This window comes from Arachis duranensis, chromosome 4 (genome assembly GCF_000817695.3).
Source record: "Arachis duranensis cultivar V14167 chromosome 4, aradu.V14167.gnm2.J7QH, whole genome shotgun sequence".
NCBI classification, from domain to species: domain Eukaryota; kingdom Viridiplantae; phylum Streptophyta; class Magnoliopsida; order Fabales; family Fabaceae; genus Arachis; species Arachis duranensis.
The window spans coordinates 854,327-872,555 of NC_029775.3; the positions used below are offsets into that span (position 1 = coordinate 854,327).

Sequence of the window (18,229 nt, forward strand, 5' to 3'; positions counted from 1 at the left end):
TTTTTACAATGCACCACATCCATCAAATACCACATCAAGTTGTATTTAGTGATCCGATCCGGGTTTTAATTACATGAATGTAAGAGTTCAACGAAAGGGTAATGAACTCTATTTTACTGAAAGATGGCTGGATTTATTCATATATTATGACCAAGTGCGTCCATTCATATCGGGCTTGAGGAAATATCACCGTTTTTTTTATGATTATACCTTTCTTCAAGATTTTTTCACAGATCTGCAGCATCTTTTAATGTGAGATATTCATTTTTCAATCCTTCGTCAAGATGACGACGAAGGAAAATAATGGCTTTGGCTTTATCCTTTTATGATGTATTATTTTCCGCCTTAATGGTATCTCAAAGATCCATTGAATTAAGATGGATTTTAGCATCTAGTGTCCATGATAAATAGTTATTTCCAGATATATAAAGAGCATTAAATTTAAGATGAGAGAGTTTTGACATAATGAAAATTTGTTACCTGAGTCTTCATAAAATTTGATCAGAGTCTCGTGCTGATAACGTGTTGTAAAATAAATAAATAAAGAAGAAAAATAAATATAAAATAAAAAAATATAATTAGATAACTCTAGTAATAATATTCACCACGATTATTATCTCAATATAATATGGATGATTGATATATTTACTAATATTATATGTTATAGTATATGAAGAGAAAAGAGAAAGAAGAACTATATATATTGCGCGTAGAGAGAGAGGGAAAGTGTTTTTATATTTTATTGTGTGTCAAATGTCTCAACCTATGTTTCTACTTATACATGTGTAAGGTTTCATTTTTTAAAATATTAAAAAACATGCACGGTTTATTCTTTAATGTATGTACTTTTCAAAAATACTTGATTGGAAGAATAAATTATATTGAGTAGACACTGAATGGACATTCATATTGTAACAATAACTATGTATGATGAGATTTATCAATAAATTTAAGAATTTATATCAGATTTTTTTTCACTAATTATGTTGATTTTTTTTATATCTTTATGGACATTATATATAATTTTTTATTTACCGTTTATGATTGTATGTTATAGAGTAAGAAACTTTTGTTTAGTTTTCAATTTTTGTTTGATTATTTCTTATATATTTGTGGACAAATTCATGAGTAATAAAAGTCTGACAAAGCTTTTTTAATTTTTGTGTTGATTAGTGATTTCCTCAACTGAATGCTTCAAAGATTGAGGGGGCGAGGAGGATCAAGCCTTTGGAGGTGGGAAACAACACGATCAAATTAATAAAATTATCTCATCTACAATTCACTGATGATTCAATCCTGTTTTGTCCTTACAATTTGAATATTGTGGTGAACTATTGAAGGATTTTGTAAAGTTATAAGCTGCTATTAGGGTTAAAAATATATTATGAAAAGTATGTTGTGATCAGATTGAATTGTGATAAGGAGATAACTAAAAGAAGTGTATGGAGAGATATTATCAGGATAAGAGATACATGAGAGGACCTTCTAATACAATTTAAAGTAGCGATGTAGATTATGATAAATATTTAATAGTCACGATTTTAAAGAGTGACGTTTTTTAATAAAATTTTTAAATTTTAGGTCATACTTTCTATTGTCATGGTTAAGAAGTGTGACCAAAAAGTACTCATAGTCACAATTTTTCAAAAAAGTGTGACCTCAAGGAGTTTATTGTCACGGTTTTAACTAGTGACCTCAAAAAATTTATAGTAACGGTTTTAAAGAGTGACATAAAAAGATCTATACTCATGGTTTTATAAAATAGTAACCTAAAAAAGGTCTATAGCCACGATTTTAATTCATGATCTAAAGGGATCTATGGTCACGATTATGAAGTGTGACCTAAAGAATCTATACTCACGGTTTTAAAGTGTGACTTAAAAATATCTATAATTATCGTTTTAAAGAGGGACATAAAAAGATCTATAATCACTATTTTAAAAGGAATCTATGACCATGATTTTAATTCGTGAGTTACAAACATCTATAGTCACGGTCATCATGTGCGACCTAAGTTAAATAAATTATTTTTAATTTTAAAGTAGAATAATTATTTTATATTAATTTATAATTTAACAAATCACAATTTTATGTGTTTTTAAAATAATTTTATTGGGTTAATTTAGTCCTAAATTACTATTTTAATCTCATATTTTAATCTAATAAATTAATTTAAAAATATATAAAAGTAATAATAATAAATTAAAAATAAAATGGAGATAAAAATTGAAATTGTATGTTGTTATTGTTAGCATTATAAGTTTAATAGAGAACGTAAATTTGAAGAGGGTAGAAATAGGAGGGAACGAAAATTTGCTCCTCTCTATCTGCGTCTGAACTGCAATGTCGTCATTAACTTTATGGGCTTATCCCTATTCTGTTCTTACTCCATTCATCCTCATTGAACTCGCAAGCATCTATTCCATCACTCTATCCGTTTTAGGGTTCTCTACCGCAAGGCTTTGTTTTTTGGGTGTTGTATCTGTTCCACGTTCCATTATCCAATGTCAGTAGCCTCTTAGCCTCTCAGCCTTACACTGCCATCGGACCGAATCTCTGTTGCATTGAATCTCTATCGCACCCGTTCTTGGATCTTCTCCATGTGTTGCTCGCGTCGCTCCCTTCAGAACTCTAATATGTGTTTCTCACTCACAGAAAGCACTAGTGCTTGCTTAGAAGAAACGTTATATCTATTAGTTGTCGTGTTTCTCTCTTCGATCTCACCTCAGCTGTGTAGATAACTCTAATATCCTTTCTCTCCTTTTTATTGACATTGATGGCTGTTTTCTTATTCTATTTCCTATTTTCTATTTTCTATTTTCTTTCATTCACTTCTATGGCTAACTTTAAATATGACATTACTATTAGTTTATATTTTGATTTACATATTCTATTTTCTATGTTCTGTTCCTCTTTTGTGGCTTTACTGTGTGCTTCTCAAATTAATTACATTGGCTTAACTCTTATTCTTCATTTACTATTTGACAATTATTGAGAATGAAGTTGAGGCTTTACTTGATTTGTACAAAAACCCAAGTAGTGTATTTATTTATATATAATCCCCGTTTTACAAGCCTAAATATTCCAACAATTTCCACACGTGAACGTATCCAATTATTCATATAAAAGTTCACTTCATTTCCTATCGGTTTCTTTTTCTTTATAAAACCTTGCATGGTGTTTAAAATATGAATTTTAGCACTAAAATCAATTTATCAAGTGTCATGATATATTTCAACAAAATTAAATTCAAAACATACTGAAGGAATAAGATCATAAATTTTAGTATCTTTCTTCTCGAGTCAAGCCTTAAACTTTAGGCACTCTTTTTCATGTGTCTTTTTTTAAAAAAAAAATACCATGCATTTTCTTTCTTCATAAGATGGGATGCAATACCCTTTCTTTTCTTCTTATGAACTTACTTCTAACCCCCTCATTTGTCATTAAGAGGACACTTTCATCAAGTTTCTAAACTAGATTTTCTTTTTCTTGCACACATATCACCAGTAATTTATTGATGGACTATTTTTTTTTGTTATAAGACATCTTAAATGATTCGTATTAGATAGGAAGGGAATTCAAAATAAGATGCAACAAAAAATGAGTTAGAGATCTCAATCTCTATAAAGTCTTCAGTTGTGCTGCTATGTCTCTCAACCTCATAATGTGTTCACGTATATTCCTTACACCAGTAAACTTTCTGGATGACAATTTTGCAATTAGGATGCTTGCAAGTGCCTTATTAAAAGATTCAATCTGTACATCAATAGTCTTCATGTAATCCTTGATATTCTTACAATCAGGAATTGAATTACGGATACTAATTGAAATACGAGAATTAATAAACATTATATTTAAACGGTTGGATTTCTTCCCCTGTTTGTATAATGCTATCTTGGCCCGAGTGATAGTATTAGTGGGTGCCGAAGATTTCTCCTTACAAAGTTTATAGTCAAGGTCTGCACACTCTAAGTGAAAAAAAATATTATCTTCCCATTTCTTATAGTTTTACAAATGTATCTAATTACATAACTTACATTAGCAAAAATAACTACCTTTTATATTGATTACGTGAATAGTTAGTTACCCGAGAGAACATATATAATTAGATGACTGTATAAGATATTTTACATTTTCAATGCATCAAAATTAAAATCTATGTATTTATATGTGTGTGTGTAAGACACAAAAATATCAATATTTTTGTTATTAATACATCTATTCCCATAACATTTAGTCTCAAAACCATGTCAAAGTGGAGTATAACGAGTATGTACTCTTTCAAATTGCTATGCTAAGGTTTTGCTTAAAACATAATTTCTGTGCCGTCTAGGTCAATGTTTGACTTTTGTCAATTCCTTTCTTTATTCCTTTCCTTTAATTCGCCATGAGAGTTATTTCATGGAACTATCGGAGTTTGGAGAGACTCCTGACCGTCCATAACCTTAAAGAGATGTACCAATCACACTCCTTTGAGATTTTGTTTATATGTGAAACAAAAAATCAATCTCATCTGATAAAAAGTAAGTTAAAATCTTATCCTTTTATGATTAGAGGATTGTTTAAGGATGGCAACGGGTCCTCATGGGAGCGGGGACATGCCCTCCGCCCCCGCCCTCAGCCTCCATTATCTATCTCCGTCCCCGCCCCGTCCCTATGACGGGTAACCGGGACTCCATATCCATTGGGGACTTGGGCTGCGGATATCCGTGAATTTCTTTTTAAAACGACTTTTTTTAGAAAAATTGATAACAAAATCAAAACATGTAGAATAGAGACAGTGATAACAACAAATCTATAGAGGCACTGATAATAGCAAATCACAGAAATCATTTTGACAACGGAAACAAAACACACAAAACATAGGATAGTAGCAAATCCACAGAAGATAAAAATTAACAAATACTTCAACGTAAATAAAAATTACAGAAGGTTACTTAACAGAAGGAAGAGGAACCAGTGGTGGAGGCTAACGATGGCAATGAAGAACGACAAAGACGGTGACCTTCACTGCTGCGATGAAGATGGTGATGACGACCCTCCCTGCTGTGACGAAGACAGCGTTGAAAGAATCCTCCCTGCTACAGTGGTGCGACGAAGATGGCGTTGAGAAAACTCTCACTGCTATGACGAAAATGGCGACAATGTTCCTTCTTTTGGGGGAGGTAATCTGCGACGGTGAGGGGGGTTTAGGGGTAGTGCAATGATGAGGGGATTATGGGAGCGGCGGGCAGCAGTGAAAAATTGAAGAAGAGAGTGGGTGTGGTAGTCTTGGAGTCTGAAGAGAAGGGGCTAGGCTAGGATTTCATGTTTGAAGAAAGTGTGATGTGAGGCAGAGGCAGAGGCAGTGAGGCTAGGGTTACATTGAGGGAAACTAATATATATATATAAATGAATAGAATTTTTGTAATTTTCAATAACGGAGATATACAGGTCCCCACGGGACGGGGATCTCTATCCCTGCCCCCGCTCCGTTTATTATACGAGTCTCCATTTTCGTTCCCCGCGGGGGAATTTTCCTTCCTAAATCTGCCCCTGGTGGGTAATTCCTTGCGGATAAAATAAGGAAAGCTAGAGAAATCTCGTATAAAGTGGGTAAAAGAAGGAGACATAAATACAAGTTTCCTTAACCAATCATTCCAATCAAAAATTTAGAGAAATAAAGTTTGGAAACTAAAAAAGAATGATGGTACGTATACTACCACTCATGAGAAAATTGCACAAGTAACTAAACATACTTCAAAGATATCTTCACATTGATTGACCAAGCTAATCTAGTACATGCATTCGAAGATTTTGAAACCAAAGTTTCAGCAACCATGATCATAAAATTAACTAGAATGGTTAGTTTTGATAAGGTAAAATGTGCGCTCTTTAGTGTTCACCCCTAGAGCGCCCCCTGGTGATAATGGATTTACGACTAAATTATTTCAATTCTATTGGAGTTTAGTAGGGGAGGATATTTTTAAGGTTGTCTGCAATTTTTTTGTTAGTGGTAGACTACTCAAGAGCTTCAACCATACACAAATATGTCTCATTCCTAAGATTCTTGATGTAAAGGATATGATACAGGTTAGACCCATCAGTCTTTTCTCAATTATGTATAAGATTATTTCTAAAGTACAAGTCCATTGGCTATAGAAATTTATGACTTCGCTGATCAACCCTAATCAGAGTGCCTTCATTAAGGGTAAATTAATTTCATATAATATTCTAGTCACTCATGAATGTATGCACTATCTAAAGACAAAGAAGAGGGACCTATCGATTATAATGGCTATTAAATTGGATATGAGTAAACCCTATGATCATGTTGAGTGGCATTTTCTTTGGTTCATTTTGGAGAATATGAAATTTGAATCTAGGTGGATTGGTTGAATACAGGAGGTAGTGACTACAGTTTCTTACTCTGTCATTGTTAAAGGTCAAATTTTTAATTTTTTTTAAACCAAATAGAGGTATCCGTCAAGGATACCCTTTATCTTCCTACCTTTTTCTTTTCTGTGCAGAAGGATTATCCTTTTTGCTAAACAAGGCAGAGTAAAATGGTCTCATTTAAAGTATTCAGATCAACCGAAGATGTCCTACTATTAATTATTTATTATTTGCGAATGACTCAATCTTTTTTTGTAAAGCGTTAGAAAACAGTTGTGAAAATATTCTCACTCTTCTTCAGTCATACAAGGGGTTTAATGGCCAAAAAGTTAGTTTGCATAAATTAGCTCTATCCTTTAGTGATAATACTCCTCCTGTTGTTCGATCACTACTGGCTCGAAAATTAAAAATTACTCATATCAGTGCACATGATAAATATTTGGGTCTTCCATCTACAGTCTAAAAATAAGAAAAAGTCCACCTTCAAAGAAATCAAGGACAAGGTGAGGACACGAGTTCAAGGATGGAAAAAAAACTTATCTCCTCTGCAGACAAACATGTTCTAATCAAAGTTGTTGGGGAGACTATCCCAATTTATTCATTATCATGTTTTTGTCTTTCTGACACTTTAATTAGGGAGATTCACAACATTCTCTCCCAAATTTAGTGGGTCAAAAAGGTACATAGCGAATGGTTAGTTGGGATACTATGACAAGACCGAAATTAGAAGGTGGATTAAGTTTTAAGCACCTAAAGGCTCAGAATTTGGCACTATTAGCAAAACAATGTTAAAAAATTATCTCTCAACCACAATAACTCCTATTTAGACTCCTCAAAGATAAATATTTCGATACAGTTCTAAAATAAATGCAGAGATCAGAGTAGTTCTTTCGACGAGATGGCAAAGCATGTTGAAAGGGTATAAGGTTGTTGAAAAGGGGCTGGTTTGACGAGTTGGTGATGGATCCAGTATCTGCATCTTCAACGATCCTTGGTTTACTTCTCCACATCCTTGTTTTGTTCCTCCATCTGAAATTTTCAATTTGCAAAATCAACCACTATTAATGGTCAAGGACTTAATACTTTCTAATGGTCTGTGGAATCAAACTCTAATTAGAAGCATTTTTTTAGGGCACTAGTTAGCGTGTGCTAGCAACAACAATTGGGGGTGGAGAAAATAAATTTATTGGGCCCTTAGTAAAAGTGGTTTGTATGAAGTGAGTACTGGGTACCGTGTTATGATTTTCGCATACTCCCATTAAATTTTGTCTAGAGATTATGAAACAATGAAATTTGTGGCGAAAATTGTGGAAGTTGAAAATCCCAATAAAATTTAAGATTTTTCTCTAATAAGGCTTCCATGAAAAGCTTTCAGTATTACAAAAGTTTCATCATCGCATCCTATCGATTCAACCCATCTATCGAAAATGCTTACAATTTCCAGAAATAATTAATCATTGTATCTTTCATTGTGAGAAATCAAAGGAGATTTAATTAAAAATGAATATATTGGCTGCTAAAAACGGGGCCAAAGACTCTGATTTGTGATTTATATGTTACGTAAACCTTGAGAATGGTATCTTACATACTAAACCAAACAGCTCCTCTTTTCATATACGTGTACCTATATATTTTTTTTCCTTCCATTAATAGAATTATCTAACTTCGAAAAAAAAAAAACGTTTTCTTATCCAAACTGCCAACCGTTCCTTCTTTGATTAAAAAATAAAAAAAGAATTAAAAAAAAAAGGTGCTAGCGTCCTGCGCAGCCAACGCATTATCCACACGGATACGCGGTACGGGTTTACTTGCTCTACGTTTCGCCACCTCATCTTTTAATATTTTTCTATTTATTTATTTAATTAATTAATTCCACCGAATTCACCGTCGCATTACATCTGGTTTAAATGTTTAATTCACTCTTAAATTTAATACTTACATTCTTTTGATATGTGGCTCCATCGTACTTGTCTTGTCTGATACCTCCAGATATTTTATTTAATTTTAGATGGGATTTGAATCTTTGAACAATATATATATTTAAACTTTAATGTATTTTAGATGTAAGAAATCTAAATATTGTAATTGAAATTTTGATTTTAAAATATTTTTTTATTAAATATAAATTTTTATGTCAAATTTTGTCAAAAATTTTAGACAAATCAATTATTATTATTTAATAAAACATATAATAATTCTTAAAATTTTAAAAAAATAATATTAATTTTTTATATTAACAAATATAATGATATGAAAATTATTTTATCTAACGAAATAAAATTTTAAAAAATAATTTAATAATGAAAATTTATTAAAAAAATTAAAAACGAAAATTTAGGTGCAATTAATCTTACGTAAAATTGATAACTAAGAGTCGATAGATAAAAATTTAATCAAAGGTGAAAATTCAGGTGCAGTTTACTTTACGTGAAGTTGATAACTGAGAGTCATTAGATGACTTGACCGATTTAACTAAATTTTCATCTAACGGCTCTTAGATATCAACTTCACATGAAATCGACTGTACTTGAATTTTCACCTTAATCAAATTATTAGGTAAAGTCGACTCCAGATGAATTTTTACCAAAATTAAAATATCTTACTAAAATTTTTTGATAACTTGAAAGTATCCGACAACAACGCTATCATATCAAAAACTCAATCTAAATTGACTTTATTTCCCAAAATAAAAAAAGACTATATCCTGACTTTGAATAATTGAGAAAGGTCTACACACAAAACACCAACACCACTCGCTCACTCATTCTCTGTGCTCTTCAACTAACTGTAAGCGCATTACCACAAGGTAAGAACCAACAGCCGCAACTGCCTCTTCCAGAAACCACGAGGACCTTCTTCTTCTTCTCTCAATTAAATCTCTAGTTCTAGCCTCGTCATTTTTGAACTCAGTAGTCGCGTGTGTGAGTAAGTTTCGCTGCAAAACAAATTAAAAAAATAATAGAGGTTGTTGCTTTGTTTGGTTTTAAAGCCATCCGAACTCAAATCACATCCTTTCGTTGTTCTCTGCATCTTCATCGCTCTGCTCTTCTCGGAACTGGCCGTTGTGTTTGTACTCCTTCATTCTTATTATTTTCTGGAATCTTCGAATTGAAACTCTTGGAATTGGTTTTTTCTTTTTTTTTTTTAATATTTGTTAGTACTAGCACTATGAAATGCTTGAGTACGATTGAAACTCTTATGTTTATTATTCGAGTGGAATGTTTGTGACCTAGATGGATTGACTTGATGAAGTTTCTTTGTTTTGCTTTTGGTATTATAATTGAATCCAGTCGTAATTGTTTGTTATGAATTGGTGCAAACTCTCAATCTATGTCGGTGGAAACTCAGGTGCAGTCAATTTCACTTGAAGTTGATAGTGGAGAGTCGTTAGTTGAAAATTTAGTGAATTCAGTCAAACAATTTAACGGCTCTCAACTATCAACTTCACGTGAAGTCGACTACACCTGAGTTTTTTTGCAATCCAAAAAGTTATGTCTGAAGGTTTTAGAATTATAAATTTGACCCTCAGAATTTGAGAAAAAGGCGACAGAATAGTTCTTCTGCAAAATTCTGTTCATTTACATATGAAGGAGGACTAATATGCCATTCTTTTTGATGAATTTTTCATTTTTAAATGCTTGCTCTTAAAGGTATTGTCAATGTGAAAAACTTTTATTCAAGTTTTACTTGATGTCATGGCGATGAATGCTTAAGTTTCGAAATTTTAACATTGTATATAATCTTATTGGATAGTGGAAGTCAGGACCTTCTGCTAGTTTACCATGAATTTGGACTAGATTTGTGTTTGGTATGAATCTAACCCTTTTTTTTTTTAATCAAATATTCATTTTCTTACTTTCATCTCAGGAAGGCATGCATTCGTTCTGCTAAAAGAAATAAAATGACTACACTTGGAGATATTGGGGTTGCAGCTGCCATAAACATTGGCAGTGCATTTCTTTTCTTTTTGGCTTTTGCTATTTTGAGGCTTCAACCTTTCAATGACCGTGTATACTTCCCAAAATGGTATCTGAAGGGTTTGAGAACAGACCCTGTACATGGAGGGGTATTTGTGCGCAAGTTTGTCAACCTTGATTGGAGAGCATATCTTGGATTTTTGAATTGGATGCCAGAAGCACTTAGAATGCCAGAACCTGAGCTTATTGACCATGCTGGATTGGACTCCGTTGTTTACTTGCGAATATACCTGTTAGGGTAATGCACAATTCTGTATTTCTGTGAATATATACACTATTTCAGCAAAGCATATTATAGTTATGATATTTTCTGTTTTTCTGTTTTCTTTTTTTCAGGCTTAAGATATTTGTTCCCATAGCATTCCTAGCTTGGATTGTTCTGGTTCCTGTCAATTGGACAAGTACTGGTCTAGAAGGAGCTAAGAACATAACTTCCAGTAACATTGATAAACTCTCTGTTTCAAATGTCCACAGTCGATCCGAAAGGTTTCGTATCAACCATTCAGTATTATTACATTTCTGCTAGTCCTTCTTGATGTTGTTAAGTAAATTGTATTAAACCATCCCTGAGGTTTAATATTCAACTAGTGCAACCTTATGTTCAATGCATACCTCAATTTCTTTGAATCTTTTATGTGGAGATATCAAAATTACCCTTTCTTCCATCGTAATCCCTATATTTAATCCTGAGGTAGCATCACTTAGTCCTCAAATCTCCGTTCAAATTATTGCTAATTCTGTTTTTTGTGCACAATCTTACTTGTTGAAGTTGCAGAGTAACTTTGTGCATACCTAAATTATAATCATTCCTGATATGATGTCATGTTTGGTGCTCTATTAAAATTTTATACATTGCCTCAGGTTTTGGGGACACATAGTAATGGCTTATGCATTTACCTTTTGGGTCTGCTATATATTGCTAAAGGAATATGAGAAAGTTGCATCAATGAGGCTGGAATTCCTCGCAACAGAGAAACGTCGTCCTGATCAATTCACAGTAAATAAATTTTACTTTAATTTATGCATATTTTCTGAGCAATTGTTTTATGTGTTACTGCTTTATCATCTTTGGATATGAAGCAATGGAATTCTGATTTTAGATTCCAGGTTTTTTTTTTTTTTTTTTTTTGGTTTTGATTACTGGTGCAAGTTAATTATTTTCATCTATAATGTCAGTAGCTTAATATTCAATTAATAAGCAAAGTCAATGGTGATCCTTTTCTCTTTTTTGGCCTTTATTGGTGGGAAAGGAATACAAGAAAGAAGCAAAAAAAATGAGTAGAGAGCAATAAAAATAAATTGCTTAAAATACAACATGACAGGTACAAAACAAGGTTTTAATGAAACAGATTTCTGCAGCTCTTAGGCATGTTGATACTTAAAGTTCAAGAAATTACAGCTGTAGTCTAAATTGTCATACACGATCTTTCATGTGTATTTTGCTTACATAAAATATATTATTGTCAGGTTCTTGTTAGAAATATTCCACCAGATCCTGATGAATCTGTAAGTGAGCTTGTCGAGCACTTTTTTATGGTGAATCATCCGGGTCACTATCTTACACACCAGGTTGGTTTTCCAGGGTACTTCAAGAATGATAATTTTTATTGTTGTTTTAAATATGCTGTTAGCCCTTTTTGGCTACGGTTTCAATCTTCATGTTTTTACCAGTACCACTACTTATCGTCAACAATAACTTCCTATTTAGTGATGAGGTAACGAAGTGATCCGCATCAACATTGCAATGTGTGTGTATCTTTAACTGCCACATATCACTCAAAATAGTAAGTTAAGATCGTGTACCAAATGTGGAGATGTTAAAAAAAATAATAATAATAAGGGACCAAATTTGAGTTTTCAAGGGATCAAAGCTAAAGGTTGCTATAATTTTTGGGACCAAGAGAATTTGATGATATTTTGTTCATTTATCTCGTTCTTTTTTAATAGATGTGCATTAGGCGGGTTTCTTTTGGTTGGAATTCAACCTTTACTACAATCAATGTCTGGACTTCCAACTTCCATAAGATGGCCTCTTACAGTGTTTGACAATGTGAATTGAATTTAATTTTCTTTTTTAAATTAACTGTGACTACATTAGGGAGCATCCCAGATACACCCATAAAATTCAAGGGTACAGGTACTCTTTTTATTTGTGGTTCAGGATTTGTTATATGTCTAATAAACTCAAGTTACTAATATTTTAAGATATGTTAAACTTCTGAATTGATCTTAACCCCTGATTATAAAAGTGGTACCAAACTACCAATACCTTCATAAATAAGGGTACCCAAGTGTTTCTCTATCGGTGGATCAGATTTCTTATGGGATAGAAAAATCAGTTAACTGTCTAATTACATGACATCATTGCACTCAATTTATGATAGAAATGATATGTATGTGGCAATTTGTCTGTTATGTATTCAGGTTATATATGATGCAAACACACTTGCAAAGTTGGTCAAGAAGAAGAAGAAACTGCAGAACTGGCTTGTCTATTATCGAAATAAACTTGAAAGAACTTCTGAAAGACCCGAAATGAAGGTATTTTGGTTGTAAATTGGTATGCTCTAAACTTTGGATCAAAACTCTCTTGGGAATTTCTTATATTTAGCTTTCTCTTCTATCATTGTACCAGACTGGTTTCCTTGGTCTTTGGGGGAAGAAAGTGGATGCCATTGATTATCATACCACTGAAATTGACAAGTTGTCAGAAGAAGTATGTGTTTCTCTTTCTACTTTGTTTTACTTTTGTCGAAATTTAGTAACGACAATAGTTTGTTGATATACAAATTCTTCATGCTTATAAAATGAGAATCTGATTTTAGTTTTTCCTAGTTCGCATAATAAGCTACAGCATATTCTGTACTAGTATAATGACAACATAAATTATTGTATGTTTTCCTTGTAACATATACATCTGCTTCATTCTGTTTTTAAGCTGTTTTGGTTGTAGCTTTTCTCTCTTTTGTATAGTTTGCTACCTTTCTGATTGTTAACTTGAATTTGCGCAAATTAACTCTGAAAGAATTGAACTAATGACCTTGTGCAACTCAATTTCACTTGAACTTTGTTAGAGGTATAACAATTCATGTTGCCCCTTCTTATTAGTTTAAGCTTTTGGAAAAAGTGGTATCATGACAAAACCGATATATGAAGAAATTATGGTCAATTCTAAATGTGATTTTATTGGTTAGTTTTTCTTTATCAAAGTATTGAGTTTGTGGTTAGTGTAATTTTAGTTGATCACTCCTTGCAGATAGCTTCAGAGAGGAAAAAAGTCACAGATGATCCAAAATCTGTCATGCCTGCGGCATTTGTTTCATTTAAAACACGATGGGGTGCCGCTGTATGTGCTCAAACTCAACAAACTAGAAACCCAACACTCTGGTTGACTGAATGGGCTCCAGAGCCACGAGATGTATATTGGCGAAACCTGCCAATTCCATACTTTTCCCTCTCTGTCAGGAGGTTAATCATGGCTGTTGCTTTCTTCTTCCTCACTTTCTTTTTCATGATCCCAATAGCATTTGTTCAAGCACTTGCAAGTATTGAGGGAATCGAAAGGATTGCACCATGGTTGAAGCCACTTGTTTCTGTGTGAGTCTAATCTCATACTTGGACCTCTGAAAACATAATCTCTCACATCACTATTCGATTGAATTTACTTATACAAACTTACATCTTTGTGCAGCCCTTTCATTAAGTCATTCATTCAAGGTTTTCTACCTGGGATCGTGTTGAAGCTTTTCTTAATCTTTCTTCCCACAATACTGATGATCATGTCCAAATTTGAAGGCTTTGGATCTATATCATCTCTTGAAAGGAGATCAGCTTCTAGATATTATCTGTTCAATTTTGTGAATATATTTCTTGGGAACGTACTCACTGGATCCGCATTTCAACAGCTGAAGTCTTTCGTTCACCAACCAGCCAATCAGTAAGACATTCATAATAAAAGTTTTTCTTTGCAAGTTAATTTTTATATTGCAAGTAAGATAAACATGTCTTTGGTCAATATATTAGATTACTTCTCATTATATGAAATAGGCGTTTCTTGCTTCTGTAAACACACCTGCTATTTGAGAATCATTGTTTTGTGTTGTGTTGTTCACCGTGAAATAATCTTAGTTAGAAATCAGGATATAACCATGTCATATCAAAGAGTCTCAAAGATAAATAGATGCTAATATTCCTCTCATGTAAGATACATCACATAAGAGTAATATACTCTCCCTCATCAGCTTAGTTACTGTTTACTCTATTATTTCATGGTTACTCGTGGATTTTAATAGTCTTGGTCAATAATTTCCCTTACCTAATTGTTAAAGCTCGTATACTTATATTGCATTAGCATATGTCGGTAACATTAAACACTTGCTACATTTTTTCTGGCAGATATCCTATAACAATTGGCACTGCGATTCCTTTAAAAGCAACTTTCTTTATAACTTATATCATGGTTGATGGATGGGCTAGTATAGCTGCAGAGGTTTTGATGTTGAAGCCACTTATTTTTTATCACTTGAAGAACTTCTTCTTGGTTAAAACCGAGAAGGACAGGGAAGAGGCCATGGATCCTGGAAGTATCGGTTTCAACACGGGAGAGCCCCGAATACAATTGTACTTTCTGTTGGGGCTAGTATATGCTGCAGTTACACCTGCTGTACTTCCCTTCATAATCATTTTCTTTGGACTTGCCTATGTAGTTTTCCGTCATCAGGTATCGAATCGTTGATAACCGAAGTTTTATATCTGTTCATGATTTCTGTGATATTAATAGTTAATTAAGACTGCAAACAAATTAACATCAAATTTTATATTGTAATATATACACTATCTTTCTGATATATTAAGACAAAGATATCTCTTCCAATTGTAGATCATCAATGTTTATAATCAGGAGTATGAGAGTGGTGCACAATTCTGGCCTGATGTCCATGGCCGTATTGTGATTGCATTGACAGTGTCACAGATAGTTCTGATGGGACTCCTCACAACAAAAAAGGCTGCTTCGTCGACGCCTTTTCTCATTGTGCTTCCAATACTGACCATATGGTTTTATCGGTACTGCAAAGGCCGTTTCGAACCTGCATTTGTTAAGTTTCCATTACAGGTAATGTTTATTTGTTCCTTTTACTTGTTAGTATTTATTTCTAGTGTATAACTGATGGTGAAGTCATTGTTTCTATTATTGACTGATCATTTATTAGAACTCCATAAAATCAATGGGACGTAATTGTTTTTAATATGTTGTGATCAATGTCTAAGCAATGATATAATGTAAAACAATTTTATGTTGTCAACTAATAAAATTTGAGGGAAATTATATATCATGATAGATGGTTATTTTGGTGAGTAGTGAAATGCTTTAATAGTCTTACTCATCACTTCTTCCTTCGAATAAGTAACTTTCCTTTGACACTACTATAATTTGATATTTTCTTAAATTTTATTAAATACATTATTCCTTAACATGTAATATTTCTATCTTTTTATTATTTATGGTTTGATAGGTGAGTTTCTAAGAAAATTTTTTTTTTTCGAGTTATCTTTTTTTAAAAGATCTTATAAAAAAGTGGATATTTCATACAAAAAGATTTTTTTATCTATCAATTATGTTTAGGTATATATAAAAGTATTTCTCTGTTTATTTATTATGTAAACAATTTTTTTAAAAAAAAAACTTTTTAAAAAAGATGTGAATAGTAACTTCACAAAATTTTTTTTATTTTTCTAGTATTTTTACTTTTATTATTAGAAATTTGTCAAACACGCTAAAAAATGAAAAAAGATCTTTTTCATTGAAAAACAAAGTCTCTTTTTATCAACTTAATGACACCTAAACAAGTACTTAATGTAACTAGAGAACTGATTCGAACTCATCAAATATTCTAGTTAGTGAATTGAGATCTACAAGTTTGCCATTTGATGAAATGCTAATTTTCCTTCTTGTGTGTGCAATAATTTTACAATAGGAAGCAATGATGAAAGATACATTAGAAAAAGCAACAGAACCTCACCTGAACCTGAAAGGCTATCTACATAATGCTTACATACACCCAGTTTTTAAGGACAGCATGGACGACGAGGATGACGATGACGATACGTTTAGCAACAACTGGGAAACTGAGAGTATGACAGTGCGCACAAAGCGGCACTCACAAAGGCACACGCCGTTGCCGAGTAGAATCAGCGGCACATCGTCTCCGCCTCAATCCCCGTTTGCCGGTGATGGCATCCAAAATGAACCCTGAATCAGTGAATGGTCCAAGGAATCAGAAATGTCATCACCAATTGTACATTAGGCGTTTTGTTGAGTAAGATGGTAATCTCTTGTAGAAAAAGTAGGTCGAAATGTAATGTATTTCAGGTTTTGTTGCGTAAATAGCAAGCAAATTTGCTTGCTTTGTAGAACAAAACAGCACCGCAATTGTAGAAGTTGGAAAAACCTATATAGTATCCAAACTTCAGAATTTCTTGTCATTAAGTTGTTTAGCACTTTCTTAATACCTTGTATTCTTTAGCGAATGTTAAATAATAAATTATATTTGTACTTATTAATCATAGAAAGTACTGTATCTCTACTATTTGAATAAATATTTGCAAAATATTCATTCTTCAAACTCCAACCTTAGAAAAGCTCTGTATCTATGTATTTTTTACATGGTTGTTAATCAAGTAATTTCCTCCACATACGCGTCTTTCACATTCTCACTCATTTGTCATACACGCGTTACATATAATGTGTTGCAACTTAAAAATTTGCTCAACGTAAACCTTCTGCTGCAATGTAAACCTCCTCCTCCTCCTCCTTCTTCACTGCTTGTGTTCTTCCTTATTGATCTGCATTGCTTTTGTTGTTCTCCTATGGTCACGTTCATCTTCTCGTTTTCTTATTTCGATCTGATTACGTTGCATTTATATTCTTCCTATTCTTTTTCGTTTTTTTCTTCGATCTGCACTTCTGAATCGAAACAATAAATGACTCAATTTCAAATCAGGAGAGCGATTTGGATTACTCTTCTGAAACGAATCAAAATGACAAAGTTTGGATTATTCAATTTTGAATCGAATTGAATAGAATTCAATTGCAAATTTGGATTGAATTAAATGGACGGAGGTGTACTGAATTGAATTGAATTGAATTTAGTTGATAATATGTAAATTGTAGGCAGAGTTATTTGAATTTGATTTTATATAATGGATTATGTTTCGTTCACTCAGTATTATACAATTGTTTTACTATGAGTACTGTGTTCACTTCATTCTGCAGAAAGCTATTTAAATTTGATTTTATATAATGAATTATGTTTCGTTCACTCAATACTATACAATTATATTGTATTCGGTTCACTATGAGTACTATGTTCGGTTTACCATGAGTACTGTGTTCGGTTCATTTTGCACTATTCAAAACTCTTCTTCCTCACCTTCTACTGCTTCTTCACCAGAGAGAGAGAGGAGGAAATGACAAAAAATACAGCAGCAACAACAAAAGAATGACGATAGTGTTTCAGGGTTTAGTATTTTAAGGTTTAGGGTTTATGGGTTCAGGGTTCAATGTACAGGGGTTCAGTGTGTTTCAAACTTTCGGTCGCCCCGTGTATTAATTTCGGTCACCGTGTTTATGGTTGAGGGTTTAGGATTTAGGAGTCTAGGGTTCAGGGTTCAGGGTTTTAGGGGTTCAGGGTTTAGGATTTAGCATTCAGGGTTCGTTCACTCAGTACTATACAATTGTATTGTGTTTGATTCACCATGAGTACTTTGTTCGGTTCACCATGGGTACTGTGTTCAGTTTCTTTTGCACTATTCAAAACTCTTCTTCCTCACCTTCTACTGTTTCTTCACCAGAGAGAAGGAGGAAAAGACAAAAAAAA

The 18,229-nt window shown here is 32.9% G+C and overlaps 1 protein-coding gene across 5 annotated transcripts; it reads left to right on the forward strand.

The window, feature by feature from the left end:
* The first annotated feature begins 9,037 nt into the window (after nucleotides 1–9,037).
* Nucleotides 9,038–16,922, forward strand: LOC107482452 (calcium permeable stress-gated cation channel 1). Of its 5 annotated transcripts, none has more exons than XM_016102943.3 (12): nucleotides 9,038–9,181; nucleotides 10,243–10,590; nucleotides 10,689–10,838; nucleotides 11,214–11,349; nucleotides 11,820–11,921; nucleotides 12,777–12,893; nucleotides 12,988–13,068; nucleotides 13,609–13,949; nucleotides 14,044–14,289; nucleotides 14,748–15,072; nucleotides 15,232–15,465; nucleotides 16,328–16,922. In XM_016102943.3, the coding sequence occupies exons 2-12, from the start codon at nucleotides 10,277–10,279 to the stop codon at nucleotides 16,604–16,606; spliced, it is 2,325 nt and encodes a 774-aa protein (XP_015958429.1). In that variant the 5' UTR covers nucleotides 9,038–9,181; nucleotides 10,243–10,276; the 3' UTR covers nucleotides 16,607–16,922. The 5 variants fall into 5 exon arrangements, with proteins under 5 accessions (XP_015958429.1, XP_015958431.1, XP_015958432.1 ...); XM_016102945.3 differs by having other exon boundaries at nucleotides 9,109–9,445; XM_016102946.3 differs by having other exon boundaries at nucleotides 9,109–9,441.
* Nucleotides 16,923–18,229: the final 1,307 nt, after the last annotated feature.

Coding starts and splice junctions, on each gene's coding strand:
- LOC107482452 (XM_016102943.3), top strand. CDS start 10,277: ATGACTACACTTGGAGATATTGGGGTTGCAGCTGCCATAAACATTGGC. Junction 13,950..14,043: donor TTGAAGCCACTTGTTTCTGT/GTGAGTCTAATC, acceptor ATCTTTGTGCAG/CCCTTTCATTAAGTCATTCA. Junction 15,073..15,231: donor ATGTAGTTTTCCGTCATCAG/GTATCGAATCGT, acceptor TTCCAATTGTAG/ATCATCAATGTTTATAATCA.